General features: G+C 40.7%; 1 protein-coding gene across 1 annotated transcript; it reads left to right on the top strand.

Moving 5' to 3' along the window:
• Positions 1-22: 22 nt before the first annotated feature.
• On the top strand, positions 23-19,993 carry Sdhaf2 (succinate dehydrogenase complex assembly factor 2). The gene is made up of 4 exons (XM_026407537.2): positions 23-130; positions 6,595-6,812; positions 6,891-7,000; positions 19,267-19,993. The coding sequence occupies exons 1-4, from the start codon at positions 95-97 to the stop codon at positions 19,395-19,397; spliced, it is 495 nt and encodes a 164-aa protein (XP_026263322.2). The 5' UTR covers positions 23-94; the 3' UTR covers positions 19,398-19,993.
• Positions 19,994-20,222: the final 229 nt, after the last annotated feature.

Genomic DNA, 20,222 nt, shown 5'->3' with positions numbered 1-20,222 from the left:
TTTAGGTCCTCCCAGGCAGTCGAAGTCGGCTGTTCTGACGGCTCGGAGTTTCCGGAAGTGCCGCATTGCAGGCTTCCGGTGCGGGTAGGGAAAAATGGCGGTGTTCACCGTGCTCCCGACTGTGGCGCGGGTGAGAGAACGGAGGTTCTAAGGTCCCGGGCGGGTGGCAGCTGGGACGGAATTTCGTCGTCTTCTGTGATCGTGGAGGTTGTAGGGAGCGTTCAATTGCCCGATCGCCCAGGTCAGGGGCACTTCCTACAGCTTAGGAGATTCAGGTCGCTTCCATCCTTTGGGGAACCCACGATGTGCTCGACTGGTAATACTTGGTGATGTCTGGTTGAATGGTCAGTTATCGTGCGAGACTGACCCAGTTCAGGTCTCACCTAGCCCCAGGCAGAGGTAGACCAGCTGTCTGTGAGTGCGCCCTTTTACCTACCAGTTTTTAAGCGCCTATCGTGATTTCACATAGTACCTTGAGCTCTTTATTTTTTTTAATGTAGGCATTCACCACTGTAAAACTTACTCATAGTGCTGTTTTTATTGCATCTCATAATATTTTGTATATTGGGTTTTTATACTTTTAAATTTGCCTATTTCTTCTTTGACCTTTTGGTTGTTCAAGAGTATACTGTAGCCAGGCGAGGTGGAGCAAGCCCGTAATCCAAGCTTCTCCGGAAGCTGAGGCAGGAGGATCGAAAGTTCGAGGCCAGCTTGGGCATTTAGCAAGACCTTACCTCTAGAGAATAAAAAATAAAAACAAGGGCTGAAGATGTAGTTCCGCGGTAGAGCGCCCCCTGGATTCAGTCCCCAATAGTGGAGGCAGTTAGTTTAGTTTCCACATACTTGTTAATTTCCCAGATTTCCTTCTGCTACTGATTTGCAGTTTTATTCCTGTGCAGTTGGAAAAGATACTTGGTATGATTTGTCTTCTTAAATTTAAGAATGTTAAGATTTGTTTTGTGATATAACTTGTGATTTATCCTGGGGAATATTCATTTCCCTGTGCACCGAGAAGAATGTGTATTGTGTTGTTGGATGCAATGTTCACATGTCTGTTAGTGACATTTGTTCTACAGTGTTATTCAATTCCTCTATTTTCTTTTTGATCTCATGCTTGGATGGTTTGTCCATTTTTAAAAGTGGGGTATTATCCTTTGTTGCTATTTTTTCCCCTTCAGTTCTACCAGTGTTTGCTTCATATATTTGGATGCTGTAATGTTAGGTGCTTATATGTTCATAATTATTATATCATCCTGGTGAGTTATTGTTTAACAGCTTTGTCTTATGACAGTTTTTTTTTAAATATCCATTTTTTTTAGGTGTAGATGGACACAACACAATGCCTTCATTTTTATGTGGTGCTGAGGATCGAACCTGGGTCCTGCCTGTGCTAGGGGAGTGCTCTACTGCTAAGCCACAATCCCAGCCCCTTATGACAATTTTTGACCAAGTGTTTTCTTTTCCTGATATCAGTGCTCTCTTGCATGCCATTTGTATGAGGTATCATTTTCCATCCTTTCATTGTATCCGTATGTGTCCTTAAAGCTAAAGTGAGTCTCTTATAGACAGGTTATTGTTGGAGTTTGGGTTTTTTTGTTTATTTTGGTACTTGGGATTGAACTCAGGGGCACTTGACCACTGAGCCACATTCTCAGCTCTATTTTGTATTTTATGTAGAGACAGGGTCTCACTGAGTTGCTTAGCACCTCGCTTTTGCTGAGGCTGGCTTTGAACTTGCGGTCCTCCTGCCTCAGCCTCCTGAGCCACTGGGATTACAGGTGCCACTGTGCCTGGCTGGAAGTTGGGTGTCGTTTGTTTGTATGTGTGTTTTGTTTTGTTTTCATCTGTTGGATCACTTCATATCTTTTGATTAAGAAGCTTAATCCATCTACATTTAATTTCTGTAGGTATTACTATAAGGAAGGAGTTGTCATTTTTTGTTTTCCATCTTGTAGCTCTTTTGTCCCTGTTTTCCACTTCTTGCTGTCATCCATTGATTTTTTTTTTTTTCTACTCTTGATTTGATTTCTCATTTTCTTTTGTGTGTCCTCTATAGGTGTTTTCTTTGTGGTTACCAGTGGGGTTACATGAAACATCTTCTAACAATCTATTTTAACCGGATAATTTAATTTCACTTTCATACAAAAACTCTGCTCTTTTACTTCCCCCTTTTGTGTTATGATGTCACAAGTATGCTTTTTAAAAAATATGTATTTTTTTAGTTGTAGGTGGATACAATACCTTTATTTTATTTTTATGTGGTGCTGAGGATTGAACCCAGTGCCAAGTGAGTGCTCTACCACTGAACCACAGCCCCAGTCCACAACATATACTTTTTTTTTTTTAAGAGAGAGTGAGAGAGGAGAGAGAGAGAGAGAATTTTTAATATTTATTTTTTAGTTTTCGGCAGACACAACATCTTTGTTGGTATGTGGTGCTGAGGATCGAACCCGGGTCGCACGCATGCCAAGCGAGCGCGCTACCGCTTGAGCCACATCCCCAGCCCCACAACATATACTTTTTATGTTATATATCCATTAATATTTTTATAGACTCAATGTTTTTTATACATTTTATATTTAACTTCTACATCAGAATGAAAAGTGATTTACAAAGGGATCCTCTTGTAGTTCCAGTTTTTTTGGAGGCTGAAAAAGGAAGATCCTAGAACCCAGGAGTTCAAGACTAGCCTGGGCAACCTAGCAGGACCACCTCCCCCAATAAAAGTGATTTCCATACCATTTACAGTGTTAACTTTGGGGGGCAGGGGAAGGAGAGTACTGGGGATTGAACCCATGGGCACTTTACCACTAACCTACATTCCCCAGCCCTTTTTTATTTTGAGAAACGGTCTCCCAAAGTTGCCCAAGCTGGACTTGAACTTGCCGTCCTCCTTCCTCTGCCTCCTGAGCTGAAATTACAGACATATGCTAGTGTGCCCAGACAGCCAGTATTTTTTTTCATTCTATGTATTAACTTTACCAGTGAGTTTTATACTTTCATATGTTATTGTTTTACTATCCAGCATATTGTTATTTCTACTTGACAGGATATTAAGTATTTCTCTGTTCAGCATGTCTTTTTTTTTTTTTTGGTGTGTGTGTGTGTGTGTGTGTGTGTGTGATTATGGGGATTGAACCCAGGATCTTGTGCATGTGAGGCAAGCACTCTACCAACTAAGCTATATCCCCAGCCCATGTTCAGCATTTCTTATAAGTCAGATTATAAATCAGGAATAGTGGTGATGAACTCTCCTAGTTTTCATTCATCTTGGAATATCTTTACTTCACCTATACATTTTTTTTTTTCAATTGGGGATTGAACCCAGGGGCACTGAGACACATCCCCAGCCCTTTTTTGTATTTTATTTAGAGATAGGGTCTCGCTAAGTTGCTGAGGCTGGCTTTGAACTCTCAGTCTTTCTGCCTCAACCTCCTGAGCTACATGATGACAGGCATGTGCCACTGCTCATGGTTTCACCTATACTTTTGAAGGACAGTCTACCAGATGTAGTTTGTTTGGTCAGTATTTTGTTTTTCTTTCAGCATTTTTAAATTATCACCCCACTTCTAGCATGCAATATTTCTGTTAAGAACTCCTGATAGTCTTGTTGCTTGCAAGATTCTTTCTTCTTTGATTTTTGACAATTTCTTTCTGGAAAAACAATTTTTTTTTTTTTTTTTAATACTGGGGATTGAAATCAGGGACACTCAACCACTGAGCCACATCTCCAGCTCTATTTTATATTTTATTTAGAGACAGGGTCTCTCACTAAGTTGCTTAGCACCTTGCAATGCTGAGGCTGGCTTTGAACTCACAATCCTCCTATCTCAGCCTCCCAAGCTGCTGGCGTTATAGTTGTGTGCAACTTCACCCAGCAAAACAATTATTTTTAATTAACAAAGGATGTAAACGTGAACTTGAGAAGGGTACTTTTTTTTTAAATTTAAAGCTATTGATGGCTACAAAGATAACACAAATATATATATGTATATTTTAAATATTTACTTTTTAGTTGTAGTTGAACACAATATCTTTATTTTATTTATCTACATGGTATCGAGGATCGAACCCAGGGCCTTGCACGTGTGAGATGATCGCTCGACCGCTGAGCCACAACCCCAGCCCAACAACACAAATATATTGTAGTATAAATTTTCAGTAGTAATTTATACTCAATACTGCACAATTGCCTAGGACTTATGGATCTATGCCATGCCTAATATTGCTCCATTTCTGAAATGCTGCCTTGATACTAACAGGGAAAAAAAAAAGTGGATGAACTAGGTACAGTGCTGCCTGCCTGTAATAACAGCTAATTCAGGAGGCTGAGGCAGGAGGATTGCAAGTTCAAGGTCAGCCTCAGCAACTTAGTAAGGGTGTCTCAAAAAAAAAATTTTTTTTAAGCATGAAATTTGGCCAGAATGAGAGATCCAAATTATTAGAACAATTTCCCCACACTGATGATGATAATCCTCCCCATCCTCTTTAATTTTTATAGAAATTGCTCAGCCAGTTGTGTTACTGTAAGTAACATTAGTCTGCTTATCATGACCAGTACCTATGGCCCAGTAGTAAATATCCCAGTCATTGCTATAAGTAACACAACTTCGACAAGCTCAGGAAGATGATGCTCGAACAAAATGAGAATTTCAGTTAACAGAAGGTATTTAAGAATGAAGCAAATAAAAACTTTGAAGCTAAATGCAATAACTGAATTGAAAAAATTCACTAGAGGTGTTCAAGGACGCACTTGATGGAACAGAAGAACGTACAAACTAAGACAAGCCATTTGAAATTACTGCATCAGAGGAACAGAATTTTAAGAAGAAAGAGAAAAGAAAATGTAGGGGACTTAAAAAACATCATCAAGCAGAAAGTAGGAATCCCTGCCTCAGTGTATACCAGAGTCCTTAAAGGGCTTGTTAAAAATGCATTTTCCAGGTACTAGAGATTCTGATCCAAAATGTTTAGGAGGGGGCTTCAGAAACTGAATTTTCTATATGCTATATTAATTTGCTTGGGCTACCATAATAAAACACCTCTATCAGAAAGTGGCTTAAACAACAAATTTATTTTCTCTAGGTTTCAGAGACCTAAGGTACAAGATCAAGATGTTGGTTGGTTTGATTTCTCTAGAGGCCTGTCTGGCTTTTAGATGGCACTTCTTGTTGTGTCCTGTGGTCTTTCTTTGTTCATGCATATTTCCTCATGTCTTTTCTGACTGTAGACAGTTTGGTTATAATATGTCTTGGTGTGAACTTTTCTGGGTATGTGCTAGTTAGGGTCTCTTGGACTTCTTGAATCTAGATACCCATTTCCCCCCAAATTTGGAAGTTTTCAGCCATTATTTATTTAAATAAGATTTCTGCCTCTTTTTAGGCTCTCATAATGTGAACATTGGTCTGCTTGATGGTGTCCTCTAAGTCCCCTACGTTTTCTTTACTCTTTCTTTTTAAAATTCTGTTCCTCTGATATAGTAATTTCAAATGGCCTGTCTTAATTTGTTGGTTCTTCTACTTGATCAAGTGTGCCCTTGAACACTTCTAGTGAATTTTATCAATTCAGTTATTGTATTTAGCTTCAAAGTTTTTGTTTGCTTCATTTTAAAATATTTTCTGTTAACTGAAATTCTCATTTTGATCAAGCAACATCCTCCAAACATCTTGTGACAGTCATTTTGAATTTCATTTGGTGGTTTATATACCTCTGATTCTCTAGGGTCAGTTTATGGAGACTTATTTTGGTCCTTGGGATTGAGCCATGTTCCCCTGTTTATTCTTCTACTTTACAAATTTGCATCGTCATCTGTGCATTTAAAAAACATCCCCCTCTTCTGGTCTATGTGGATTGGCTTAGTTCAAGGAAAGACCTTTATCAGTCAGCCTGGTTAGAGATTCTAGGGGCTTCAGTCCTTTTCTGTGGATGTGTCTTTTTCTAGACTTAATGGGTATAAATTTCCAATTCAAGTACTTCACAGTTGTTTTTTTTTTTTTTTTTTTTCAGGCATTCATTATTTCTTGTTCCCTCTGATATCTGAGTGTGATGCTTGGAACTACTGCAAGTTGCTCAGCTCTCTTATTTTCATTGGTCCCTGGACTTCTCTGGTATGCCAGGGCTGCCAGAGCTCTGGGTTAGGCAAGACAGAAACCAGTCTCCCACGCAGCTCCCTAAAAAGCCTTTCTCTAGATTGTATCCTTTGGGAGATTAGGGACCATACCATCTGTGTATCCTCAGCTTTCAACACAGTTGAATGATTAGGATACAAACTGTACTGTAAGACTTTTAAAGGAATGTGAAGGAAAGAGAAAATATTTCTGCTGGGACAATTTCTGGAAAGATTGGCTAAGATGTGTTTTGCAGTTCTATATTGGAAGACTGTTTATCCTCTCTGAGCCTTGAATTCCTGGATTCCTCAGATTCCTGGATTCCTAGACTGTAAAGTAGGGACAATATCGGCACAGCTTCCCCACAACTAAATAAATATATAATTGAGCACCTACTGCAGCACCCAGCGCAACTGTAAATGTTGGCTAAATGACAGTGATGGTAGTCTTGGTTATTTTAAAGATGTTTGTGGTTGGTTTGTTTCAGATGCTGCCAAGGCTCAGCCTGTTGTCTCCTTCGCTCAGTGTGACATCATTCAGACGCTTCTACAGAGGTGACAGCCCAACAGATTCTCAAAAGGACTTGATTGAAATCCCTTTGCCTCCTTGGCAGGAGAGAACTGATGAATCCATAGAAACCAAAAGAGCCCGCCTGCTGTATGAGAGCAGAAAGAGGGGGATGTTGGAAAACTGCATTCTCCTTAGGTAGGGGCACAGCACCCTGGGTGTCAATTCTCTTTGACTGGAGGTAGTCTTTGCAACCTCTCTCTTTCTTGTTTTTAGCCTCTTTGCTAAAGAATATCTGCATCACATGACGGAGAAGCAGCTGAACCTCTATGATCGCCTGATTAATGAGCCTAGTAATGACTGGGATATTTACTACTGGGCCACAGGTACTGATCGTGATAAGCAGACTAATGTGAAAATAAGATGACTTAACTGATTTGAGTCTGAAATTATATCCTAGGTAGTTTTTCTTTTTTCATTCATGTTATAGGCACTCAGTTCAAACACTGCAAATGTTTCCAAAATGTGCAGAATTTTTTTATCAGTTAAGGTTCTTTGGTTGCAAGAGAGAGAAACTTACTATAACTTAAGCAAAAGGGGAACTTAGAGCTGGGCGCTGCGGCACACGCCTATAATCCCAGAGGCTCAGAAGACAAAGGCAGGAGGATTGAGAGTTCAAAGCCAGTCTCAGCAGCTTAGCAAGGCCCTAAGCAACTCAGTGAGCCCCTGTCTCTAAATAAAATATAAAAAGGGCTGGGGATGTGGCTCAATGGTAAAGTGCCCCTGGTTTTAATCCCCAGTACCAAAAAAATAAAGGGAACTTAGTGGAAGCGTATGTGAAGCTCACGGATCAAAGGGAAGGTTGAAGAGCCACTGTGCTGGGAATGGAGAAAAACTGTTACTAGCCCCAAGTCCGGCTGCTTCATACAACAGGTTAAGTTGAGAGATGAGATATTAAGGCAAAAAAGGCAACTATTTGAAAAGCTGACTGATAGAGAAGTGAGAAGATAGATAGTAATTCAAAGTAAATCTTGATGCTCAGGGCTAGCATTTGCATTTCTAAAGGGGAGTTTTAAGGAAATGAGAACAAACAGGTGCATATAAAATCAAGAAGTTATTTTTGAACTGCAGGCCACTGTGTCATGAGTGTTTCCTATTTCTGGTTGATGCTGTCTGGACCTCCCAAGGTTCCTGTAACACTCAGTTTCTTGTTACTGTGGACAACTATCTTAAGCTCTACATAGACAGACCATAAGTTTCAGGCCTGCCTATGAGCCAGAATTCAGGTTGCTTAAAGGCTGTGTTTATGTCCACTCTGTGTTCTATGATATTACTGGTGCATTATTAAAAAGTCATGAGTTCCATGTTCCGCCTGAATTGCTGCTCCTTCATCCTCAGCATGATCCTAGAAAGCTGTTGAAGCTATATCTGTCCTGTCCATTATTTCCATTAACTATCGCTCAGTTACACAGCTACATCTAGCTAAGAGGAAGAAATAATATAGTCTATTCCAAGCACCTAACTACACTGGGGCTTTTGTTATCAATGAAAATAGGAGAATGGATATTAGGTGACATCTCCATATGTGCTACACCCTGGGTGTCTTGTTTCTGTGTCTTAGTACAGTCATGTACTGTATAACTTTTCTGTATGAGTAGTTCATAAGATTATAATCTAGGTTAAGTATACACTTTGCCATCTAGGTTTGTATAAGTACTCTTCATGATTTCCCACAGTAGTAAAATCACCTACTGACACAGTTCTCAGAACATATGCCTGTCATTAAGCAATGTGTGACTATTAATATCAGGAAATTGAAGCCATCCTGTAAGTTCTAAGTCTGAAGAATGAGCATAGAAGCTTATGTGATTGACTATTGGAAAGCCCACAAAGCCTGAATTATTTACTCTGGCCCTTTACAGTACAGGTGTGTTGACTTAATATAATACATTTGAGATCCATCCATGTTGTTATTTATATCATTAATTCATTCTTTTGTATTGTTGTGATATTCTGGTGTGTGGGTAATCCACAGTTTATTTATCCATTGATCAGTTGAGAGACGTTGGAGTTCTTTCCAGTTGTAGGCATTACCAATAAAGCTGCCATAAACAATTGCATACAGATTTTGTGAACATAAGTTTTAGTTGTTCTTGAGTAAATACCCAGGAGAAGGCTTACTGGGTCATAAAGTAAGTGTATGTTTAAATTTGTAACGTCTTTTGTAATAGACCAGATATAAATATTTTAGGCCATGTAGTCTCTATTGTAATTCCTCAACTGCATTTTAGATTTCATATAATTTTCATGTCATGAAGTAATCTTTTGATTTTTTTTTTTTCTCTCCAGCCATTTAATAATTATTCTTAGTACACAGGCCATTACAAAATTAGGCTGTAAACCATAGTTTCTCGCCTTCTGTGTTAAGTGAAAGAGGCCAGATTCAAGGAGTACCTGTTGTGTGATTGTGTTTATATGATGTTCTGGAAAAAGCAAAACATCAGGAACAGAAAACAGAATCAATGATTACCAGGGACTGGGTGTGAAGGAAGGGATTGATGCTCTTCATTTTCATCAATTCTCCATGTTACCAGCATTTTGGTTATTCATCATTCCCAGAAATATACAGTGGAAAGAACTATAGTGATGTTTTAATTGCCACGTTTCTAATAACTAAGAATACTGAGGATCTTTTCAAGCGTTTATTTACCATTGTATACATCTTTGTTGATGCTTCTCTTCGGATATCCTACCACCATCACCATTTTTATTAAATTGTGTGGTTTGTTTTCTTATTGAGTTGAGGATTCTTGAGTTACTTTGATTTCAAATCTTTTATCAGATATGTGTCTTGCAAATATTTGTCTTTTCATTTTCTTAACAATGTAATGGAGCAGTTTTTAATTTGGTATAGTACAATTTTAATGGATTGTGGCTTGTGTGTGTGTGTGTGTGTGTGCACATGCTATGGATTGAACCTGGGGGCTTTTACACTAAGCTACATCTCCAGATCTTTTCATTTTAATGATTAATTTATTTAATTTGGGGGAGTCCTGGGGATTGAACTCAGAGGCATTCTACCACTGAGTCAAATTCATGCCCTTTTTAACAAATTTTATTTAGAGACTGGGTCTCATGAGTTGCTTAGTGCCTTTCCATTGCTGAGGCTGGCTTTGAACTTGCAATCCTCCTGCCTCATCCTCCTGAGCCACTGGGATTACAGGTGTGCATGACAGCGCCCAGCTTTTTATTTCATTTTGAGATAAGGTCTCACTGAGTTCCCAAGATGGCTGCAAACTTAGGATCCTCCTGCCGTAGCTACCAGAGTAGATGGAATTACAGGCATGCATCACAACACCCAGCTTGGTTTTTGCTTTTGATATTATTAGAAGAACTCTGCCAGTCTAAAGTCATAAAAGATTTTCTCTTCTAAGAATATTAAAGCTGTTTGATTTTTTTTTTCTTTCTTTTTTTTTTTTTTTTTTTTCCTGTGCTGGGGATGGAAGCCAGGGCCTCAAGTATGCAAGTCAATCATCCTAGTTTCTTATTTTAAGACAGGGTCTTGCTAAGTTACTCAAACTGACCTTGAACTTGAGTTACTCCTTCCTCTGCCTTCTGAGTAGCTGGGATTATTGGTGTGTACCATCAAACCAAATCTTATTTTTGCTTTAAGAAATAAAATCCCTAGGCTCATTCCCTAGTACCACCAAAAAAAAAAAAAAAAATGGATTTTGATTGTGGTTGTGTGAAGTTAATAGTTTTTGATTTGCAAAAATATTACTGCATTTATTTAGGTCTTTTTGAATTTCTTTCATAAGTGTATCAGTTTTATACAATCATCCAAACTTAATGGTTTAAAGCAATTGACATTTATCTTAACAATTTCTCTGGGCCTGGAATCCAGGCTTTACAAGGTTGTAGTCAAGGTGTCAGCCCATGGTCCAGTCGCATCTGGAGGCCTTACTAGGGAGGGGTCTGCTTTCATTCTCATCTTGGTATTCTGGTGTTGGCAGGCTTCAGTTCCTCACGGACTTTTCCATTGAGGGTCTCTGTTTTTTGCTAGGAAGTCACCCTCCATTTCTTGTCACAAAAACCTCTCCATAGGCTTCAGCAGAGCATGAGACCTTAGAGAGAAATGAGTCCTCCGACAAGATGGAAGCCACCATGTTCTGAACCTAAACACAGAAGCGACATTCCAACACCTTTGCCTTATTCTGTTGGTTAGAATCAAGTCATTAGGTGGCCCACACTCTAGGGGAGTCTAGGAGGCAGAGATCAGTAGGGGCCCATAGCATTCAGTGTTTCATGGTTCTCACCATATTTTGTTGATTTATATCTAGATATTTCATGTTTTTTGGGTTTTATTAGAAATTGTGCTTTTTGGTACTGGGAATTTAACCCAGGGGCACTTTACCACTGAGCTACATTCCCAGACCTTTTTAATTTTTTGAGGCAGGTGAGGCTGACTTTGAATTTGCAAAGTTCAAAACTCCTGCCTCAGCCTCCTGAGTTACTGGGATTATAGGGGTGTGCCACCACATTCAATTATAAAGCGTACTTTTTTTTTTCAATTGTTTATTGCTAGAATGTAGAGAAACAATTGATTTTTTTTTTAATATCGATTCATATCTATGGCCTTACCAAACTTAGTATGGAAGTTTCTTTGTACATACTTTGGGATTTTCTATGGAGATGGTCAGTGCCATGTGTGAATAGAGGTAGTTCCTTTTATATGTTTTTCTTGCTTTATTATTGCACTGTCTAGAACCTCGGGTATCATGTTGAATAACAGTGGTGAGAGCAAGTGTCTTTGACTGTTCCGACTTTAATATCCAGACCCAGTCTATCAGTGATAGCTGTAGATGTCTTTTATCAGATTGAAAAAATTTCCTTCTGTTTCTTGTATATTGAGTATTTTATCATGAGTGGATGTTGAATTTTGTGAAGTGCTTTCTGTGCACCTATTGTGATGATCATTTCTTTAGTGATGTGATGTGAGGCAAGTGCTCTGCCACTGAGCCACAACCCGAGCCCCTCTAGTTTCTTAATGTAATAGCTGAGCTCATTGGAGAAAGCTCATTCTTTCTCATAAGCATTTGACACCACAGATTGCCCTGTAAACACTGCTTTGGTTGCATATTACATACTTTGATGTGTTATGCTTTCATTTTCCTTCAATTTCTCTTGTGACTTTCTCTTTGACCTGGGTCAAAGAGAAAGTCACAAGAGAAATTATATTACTTAAATTATATTATATAAACAACATACTTATAAGTACTTATATTACTTATAAGGATGTTGTTTAAATTTCAAGTATTTTCCAGACTTAGTTTTAAATCCATTTCATAACCTGAAATGTGGGTGTCTTGATAAATATCCCATGTACACTTGAACATAATGTGTTTTCTACTTGGGGGTAATGTGTTCTGTAAGCATCAACCAAATCAGGTTGGTTGATATTGTTCTTCAGGTGTTTTCTGAGCATTTTCTCTCACTTATTCAGAGAGTGATATGGAAGTTTCTAGCTATAACTTTAAATTTGTCTTTTGCTCCTTTTACTTCTCTCATTTTTTGCTTCGTGTATTTTGAAGCTGTGATGTTATGTGAAAACATATGCAAGATTATTGTATCTTCTTGATAAATCACTTCCTTTATCATTTATTATTTATTTTATTGCTGACAGTGTTCCTGGTTCTGAAATGTTTGATGGTAATGTCCACTAACATTGTGTGGTGTGTCGCTTTCTGTCTATATTAGTTTTCTGTTGATACATAACAATTACCACAAACTTATCAACTTTAAACAATATCTATTTATTAGCTTTTGGTTTTGTAGGTGAGACTGAAATCAGTGTCAGACAATGTCATCTTTGTGTTAGAAAAACAAAGGTCTTATTTTCCCTGTCCTCTCACACAGTCAACACAGATTTGAATTTAATTCTGACAATATCTACCTGGAGTTAGTGTCAGATCCCACAGGTTTGAGAGTTCAGCCTCCAGGACCATGTCCTGCCCCTTTTCCGATGCTAGTTGCAAGCCCCAGGTTATTTTACTTGTACCTGTAACTGATCAGCTATAAATCAAGAGTTCCTACAACACCCCACTTGGGTTCAGTTAATTTATGCAAGTGACTCACAGAATTCATGGAAATAGTTACATTTCCTGGTTTATTGCAAAGGAAATGTCAAAGGATACAGATGGATGCAGAGGGTGAGGCATGGGAGAAGGGGGCACGGAACTTCCATGCCTTGTCCAGGCAAGCCTCCCTCCAAGACCCTCTGTGTGTTCTTCGAGTCCTGTCCTTTTGGGGTTTTAAGGAGATTCATTGCATAGCCATGATTGCTAGTAGACTAGGTGGGGAAATTCAGCAAGGCCTGTCCAGATTCTTCTTGGCCTTTCTGTGTAGCATTGTTCCTTCTAAGGTATGAGGCAGGACCCTTACTCCCAATCCCCAGAATGAGGAGAGTCTTATGACCTACTAGTGGGCAAGGGTGAGTCAGAGAATCTGCTTATGGGCAGCTCCAAGATAGAAAGGGGGAAATGTGAGTTTCTGTGGCCTGCCTTGGGAAGGGAATTATAGGCCAGGAACCAGGATTGAAAACCAAAATTCATAAATCATAATACCACACACTATCATTTTTTTGTATTTAAATTGAGTTTTTGTAGACAGCAAATATCGTGTGTCTTTTGTATTCAATCGATAGTCTCTATCTTTTCACTGCTGTGTTTAGATCATTTATATTTATTGAATTATCAATGTGTTTGAGTTTAGATCTACTGTCTTTTTAGTTGTTTCCTGTTTCTTCTGTTCTTTGTTCCTTTCTCCTGTTTCTGTGTAGTTTTAAATTCTTTCATTTTTTTCTCCACTCTTTGGTTTATTTATATTTCTGTCATTATTTTTAGTAATTGCCTTTGGGTCTACAGTAGACATTTTTAATTAGTCACAGTCTGACCTCAAAAAATATTATATGAATCCTGCCAGGCATGGTGGTGCATGCCTGTAATCCAACCTCCTTGGGAGGCTGAAACAGGATCACAAGTTCTAGTCTGGCCTCAGCAAGTTGACAAGACCCTGTCTCAAAATAAAAATCAAAAGGACTAAGCTGGGCATCATGGTGGACCCCTGTAATTCTAGCAGTTTGGGAGGTTCGGGCAGGGGGATCGCAAGTTTGAGTCCAGCCTCAGCAACTCAGACAAACCCTGTCTCAGAATAAAAAATAAAATGAACTGGTATATAACTCAGTGGCAAAGCACACTTGAGCTCAATCCCCAATACCCTGTCCCTGCTGCATAAAGAAAAAGAAATATTGGGGCTATGGTTGTGGCAGAACGCTTGCCTTGTGTGTGTGTGTGAGGCACTGCATTCAGTCCTCAGCACCACATAAAAATAAATAAAAGTATTGTGCCCATCTACAACTAAAAAATTTAAAAATAAAAAATAAATGGAAAAAAAAGAAATATTATATGAATCCCAGCTACTTGGGAAGCTGAGGCAGGAGGATTGTGAGTTAGAGGCCATCTGAGCAGCACAGCAACACCCTGTCTCAAAAAAGGCCTGGTGCAAGTAGCATGTGCCTGTAATCCCAGTGAGTCAGGACGCTGAGGCAGGAGGGTGGCAAGTCTGACAATAGCTTGGGCAACTTAGTAAGACCCTATCTCAAAAAAATAAAAGGGCTAGGGATGTGGCTTAGAGGTAGACCACTGGCCTAGAATATGCTCACCCTGGGTTCCATCCCCAGTATTGTAAAGAAAAGGAAATGTGACTTCGTGTGTGACGTCAAGGCTTCCCAGCACACACCAGGTCCTGCTCTCATCTCTGGTGCTCATCTGTATTTTTACCCATGCTGTAAGCGACAGCACGTTTCTATTGTTTTACTTAGGACAGTCTAACTAAGGAAAAGAATACAAAATGTATTTTATATTTTCCTTCATTTTAACTATTTCTGGAGATATTAATTTCTTTATATAAATCTGTGTTTCTGTCTGGTACCATAATCCTTCTGCCTGAAGAACTGCCTTTGATATTTCTTGTAGTACAAGTTGGCTGTTTGGAATTCTCTTGGCATTGGATATAGAGTTGTAAGTTTGTGGGTTTTTTCCCCTGGCACTTTATGCGGGCACACTTCTAATTCTAGCCCGTTCGTGTGCACAATCAAGTTGTCTTGACCTGAGTTTAGCTGCACTTGGGTTTGTCTTTGCTTCACTTCCTTTCAGTCATCACCAGCTTCAGATTCCTACAGTGTTGAAATGCGCTGCTTTCTGGTTTGCCTAGTTGCAGATAAGAGGTCTATTGTATTGTTTCTTTCTCTATAATATATCTTCTTTCTGAATGTTTTCAGTATCTTATCATTAGTTTGTAGCTGTTGGAATATGATGTGTGTGTTAGTTTTCTGTCACTATCTCAGAAATGATCAACTTACAAAGAAAAGTTTTATTTAATTTAACTTATTTACATTTAAGAAATGAAGTCTTGGGCTGGGGATGTGGCTCAAGCGGTAGTGCGCTCCCCTGGCATGCGTGCGGCCTGGGTTCGATCCTCAGCACCACATACAAACACATACAAAGATGTTGTATCCGCCAAAAACTAAACAATAAATATTAAAAATTCTCTCTCTCTCTCTCAAAAAAAATATTAAAAAAAAAAAAAAAGAAATGAAGTCTTGGCTTGAGGTTTTAGCTCAGTGGTAGAGCACTTGCCTATAATGTGTGCAGGCTTCCCACCCCCCAGCACCAAGAGAGGGCTTCCCAGGCTGGCTCTGAACTCCTAGACTCAAGCAATCCTCCTCCTTCAGCCTCCTGAGGAGCTGGGACTGTGCACACGTTCCACCACACCTCACTTTGGAAAGGCTTATTTGGCTCACAGTTTGGGAGGTTTCAGTCCATGGTTAGTTGGCCCATTGGTTTTGGGCCTGTGGCAAGGCAGGATATGATGGCAGGAAGCAGGCAGCAAAGCAAAGGGCTCACCATAGTCAGGAAACTGGGCAAGAGCTGGGGCAGTCAGGGAGGCTGGCTTTCCACTGTCTTCTTCAAGAGCTTGCCCCAGTGACCGGAAGACCTCCAGTGGGCCCCGCCTCTTAAAAGTTTGCGCCACCTCTCAATAGTACCAGGTGGGACAAAGCCTTTAACACATAGTGGACGCTGTCCTTTGAAGAATAGATCCGGACTATAGCAATGTGTCTGGGTGTCATTTGTTTTGGTATTTATCCTACAAGGGGTTCTGTTGGATCTGTGTTTTGGTATTTTTCATTCTTGTTGGAGAATTCACTGTTATCCCTTTTGTGTCATCCATTCCCTTTTCTTTTGGGATTTCACTTGCATTTAGATTAGGCAATTTAATATCTCACGGTTTTTGGATTCTCATTTGTGTTTTTTACTCTTTGAATGTTTGCTTGGGTAGTTTGCACTGGGTGATATCTTTTGACCTATCCTCCTGATTATTTCCTTATGTCAAATCTCAGGATAAGCCTATTGAATCAGTCTGCCTATCTATTTTTAGCATTTCTATTTGACTGTTAGAGTTTCTGGCTCCCTGTTGGAATTCTTCATCTGTCCGTACATTTTGTCTGCTTCTTCCACTAGAACCTTTAATACAAGTTATAGTTATTTTATTTCTATTTTTACTTTTTGGTTTTGGGTACCAGGGATTTACCCCAAGGGTGATTAACCACTGAGCCACATCTCTAGCTCTTTTTATTTTTTATTTTTGAGATGGGTTTTGTTGAGTTTTGAAGCCAGCCTTGAACTTGCAATCCACCCCAGTCACTGAGATTACAGGCATGTGCCCCCACGCCTAGCAGTCATGGTTACTTTAAATCCCCTGTCTCCTAGTTCTAACATCTGAGTTCTCCTTGAGTCTGTTTCTGTTGATCTCTTTGTGTTGATAGTATATTTGTTTTGTTTTTCCTAATTTTCTGACTGTGTATCATCATATTTAATTGATGTTGATGTCATGGGTAAGACATTAGAGACTCTGGCTGGGGGTTTATTATGCCTTGAAGTGGGCGTACTTCTCCTAGGCTGTTCTACAGAGGATCAAGTCAGTGGATTAGAAGACAAGCTCTCTGTTTGATTTGGTTTGGTTTCTGAGCATCTAGTACTCAGGGTACAAGCTGTTTCCCAGGGCATTTCTCCATATTCCTGTTCTGCCCTCAACTCTCAGTCTTCCCTGTACTTCTTTTGCCCCACATGGACGCTCTCTTTGTCTTGCCCTCCCCCAGCGGTGCTTTCCTTGTGGTGCTTGCTAGTCTGGGGGAGGAGTAGTTGGGAGGGCCTTCCTTCTTATCCCTGTGCAGCCTAGGCTTCAGGTCATGCGTGGGCCTGGCTCCTGGAGCTGTAGTTCTCCATGATGCTGTCCCCTCCCAGGGGTTAGAGTTTCTTGTTGTTCTTCCAGCCTTCTTCCAGCCTGCGTGGGTCCTCCCCTGCACGCTGTGGGAGACAGGGTTTTCTTGCCTGTACTTGGCCACTGGAGGCTTTTGTTCTGTAGAGGAGGAGGACCTGGCCTGGGCCTTGTGCTCTTTTACCACCTGGGCTACTCCCCCTTTGTGGGCTGGGTCACTGAGGGAGCTTCCGCCAGCCTCCTGCTCCTTACCGTCTTCATCAGGAGGTGCCAGCGGAGGCTTCTTAGGAAGAACCCAGGGAGGGTGCAAGCTCTCCTTGGCTGTGCGGCTCCCAGGGCTCAGGCCAGCACACGCTGGGCTTGGACAGTTCCTAGAAGTTTTACTGACTTCTCATCTGTCTGTGTCCCACCCAGAGTCTTCGCCCTGTGCCCCGACAGGTAAGAGGAATGGAGCAGCTTTCCCTCTCAGGGCTTCTCATTCCTTATCCGTTAGTTCGGTTGCCTCGTGACCCCAGCTCTCCGGCAACTTCAAGAAAAGTCATGATATTTCTCATTTTCTGGCGTTTCCTTATTGTTAACGTGAACTTGATGTTCTTTCCAACTTTCTACATGCTAGGAGGAGGCCTAGATTTCTTGGGTCCCCCTTTTCCTTGAGGAGTCCATTGTCACAAAAAGCCCAGAACACTTACCAGCCCAACCCTGTGCTGAGTTGGGGGAATCTAACTTAGTTTCAAGGAATTCCCTCCCTAGCGTTGTACTGAGTCTTGATAGGTGGGTAATTCTGGAGTGCCTTACCTAAGCTTTGCCAGTGAGAGGCTTTGTTTCTAATTGGCATCGTGTGTGTGTGTGTGTGGGGGGGGGGTAGTGCGAGGATTGAACCCAGGACCTTGTGAATGCTAGGCAGGCACTCTACCAACTGAGCTATCGCCCCAGCCCCCCTCTAATTGGCATCTTAAGCAAGGGTGAAAGACAGACTGGCGCTGGCAGCGCACCACCTGATTGCCGCTGCTTGGCTGAGCCTGGTACTCTTGTTTTTCTGCTCTCCGTGCTGCCTTGTTGCCTGCTCACCGACATGTGGTTTTCCAGGTTCAGGTTAGTTTTATGAGTTCTAATAATCCTCCAATAAATTCCTTTGTGCTTCAGTTGCTAGAGTTATTAAGTTTTTTTCACTTATAATCAAGGACTTCTAATGGATAAAGAGCTTTTATTTGAGGGAATGTATAGAGGAAACACAATTCATTAATCCCTCTTTGCAATGGGGAATACATTTCAGGATCCCAGTGGAGGCCTGAAACTAGGTAATATCTAATCCTGGATAGCCTATGTTTTCCCTATGTGCTCTGCGGTGTCGCTGCATAGTACCAAAGTTAATCTGTCCTCCTGTGTTTTATTCCCTGGTGCCTCCTTTGTATCACTACATTTATCCTTTGGGGTCATTATTAAGTAAATAGCATTTTACAGTCAATCTGAAAAAACAGCTACTGAGTGACTGATGGGTGGGTATAGCATGGATACACTGGATAAAGGGTGATTCATATCTAAGGTGGGCTAGAGCAAGATGATATGAGATTTCATCATGCTACTTGGCATAGCATGCAGTTTAAAACTTATGAATTGTTTACTTCTGGAACTTTCCATGTAATATTTCTGACAGGTAACTAAAACCATGGATAATGAAACTATAGGACAGGTGGGACTACTGTACGCAGAAAACAACTGACAGACTAAATGTAAAGCAAAGTAGTAGAGCCAAAATTGTGCAGGTCTAGAGTCAGCAAATTTGTTCATAGAGAACCAGATAGTAAATGTTTTAATCTTGCATCCATATGCTGTCGCCACATTCAGTTCTGCCATCGTAATGCAAAAGAAAAAAGAAACCTATAGATCAGGTGCAAATAAATAGGAGTGGCTGTTTCCATATAACTGTTTACAAATAGAGGCTGACATGGTTTGTCACCCCTGGTGTAGTTTAATGTTACATATATTTAGTGGAATGGAGACAGTCTGTATATCTATCTGTGGTTTCTGGCCAAGGCCAGAGTTTCAAGTTTTAAGATCTTTAGTCTGAGCTGATGCCTGTAATCCCAGCAGCTCAGGAGGCTGAGGCAGGAGGATCACGAGTTCAAAGCTAGCCTCAGCAAAAGCAAGGTGCTAAGCTACTCAGTGAGACCCTGTCTCTAAGTGAAATACAGAATAGGGCTGAGGATGTGGCTCAGTGGTTGAGTGCCCCTGAGTTCAATCCCGGTACCAAAAAAAACTTTAGTCTGAGCATTGACTGCTTGTGGCATAATTCTTTCTGCCCACTATTCTCTTGCAGAAGCAAAACCAGCCCCAGAAATATTTGAAAATGAAGTCATGGCACTGCTGAGAGACTTTGCTAAAAACAAAAACAAAGAACAGAGACTGCGTGCCCCAGATCTTGAATACCTCTTTGAGAAGCCACGTTGAATTGTGAACTGTGCTCCACTCCCTGCCCTGGGACTCTGGCTGTGGACGGTAACCACTTATGACACTGGCCTCAGCTTCCTGTTGCTCTTAGACATTGCCCCCTCAAGTGATGGACACATCTCTCTCCCAGGACAGACATGTAAATGTGCACTGTGACTCTCGCTGACATTTTTTTGTTGGACTCTGAGCCTTTAATGTAGTTTGTCAGTGCTGTGGGCACTCGGCCTGTTTGTCTGGCTGCTGTAGTGCAGGTCTGCCACAAGAGGGCACTGTAGGAGAGGCGACTGCGCCTTGCTTTTCTCCTGCCCTAGGTGTGCTCAGTGAAAGGCCTCAGCCAGGCTGTGCTGAATGAAAAGCTGCCCTCCCACCCCTTCACCCCAGTGGCCCTGGGCTTTGTAGAAGTGAAGTGCCCCCTTCCAACCAGGGATGATCCTTTCTGCCCCCTGAGTGGAACCCGTCAAAGACACAGCGGGCAGAATGAGGGCAGCATGCGGGAGTGGCGTGGGCCTAAGAGTCAACGTCTTCATCATCAGATTTCTTTTAAAACGTGCACTTTGTAAGTTGAAAGATCATGAATATTAAAGGATATTGAAAAAAGGAAATTGACGGTTTTCTAACTCACAATTATTTTCATTTTGTCTATTCTCATATAACCTGTAGTCATATGTTTATGGAGTTTTGCAAGGTCATAATCATAGGTTTTCTTTCCAAGTAACCCTTTCCCCCTCATTTCTGTAGTCTTCACAATTATTTTAGTCAAATAGTAACAATCCATTACATGCAGTAGTTAGAATGAATTAGTTCTGCAGAGAGCTCTGTGCTGCT

This window comes from Urocitellus parryii, chromosome 4, assembly GCF_045843805.1.
Source record: "Urocitellus parryii isolate mUroPar1 chromosome 4, mUroPar1.hap1, whole genome shotgun sequence".
In the NCBI taxonomy this organism is placed as follows: domain Eukaryota; kingdom Metazoa; phylum Chordata; class Mammalia; order Rodentia; family Sciuridae; genus Urocitellus; species Urocitellus parryii.
The sequence above is the reverse complement of the archived record's forward strand: the minus strand, read 5'-3'. Positions and strand labels throughout refer to the sequence as shown.

Excerpts from the sequence above, each read along its gene's own strand:
- Sdhaf2 (XM_026407537.2), top strand. The coding sequence starts at position 95 with ATGGCGGTGTTCACCGTGCTCCCGACTGTGGCGCGG. Across the intron at positions 6,813-6,890 it reads GAAAACTGCATTCTCCTTAG|CCTCTTTGCTAAAGAATATC; the intron begins GTAGGGGCACAG and ends TCTTGTTTTTAG. Across the intron at positions 7,001-19,266 it reads TATTTACTACTGGGCCACAG|AAGCAAAACCAGCCCCAGAA; the intron begins GTACTGATCGTG and ends ATTCTCTTGCAG.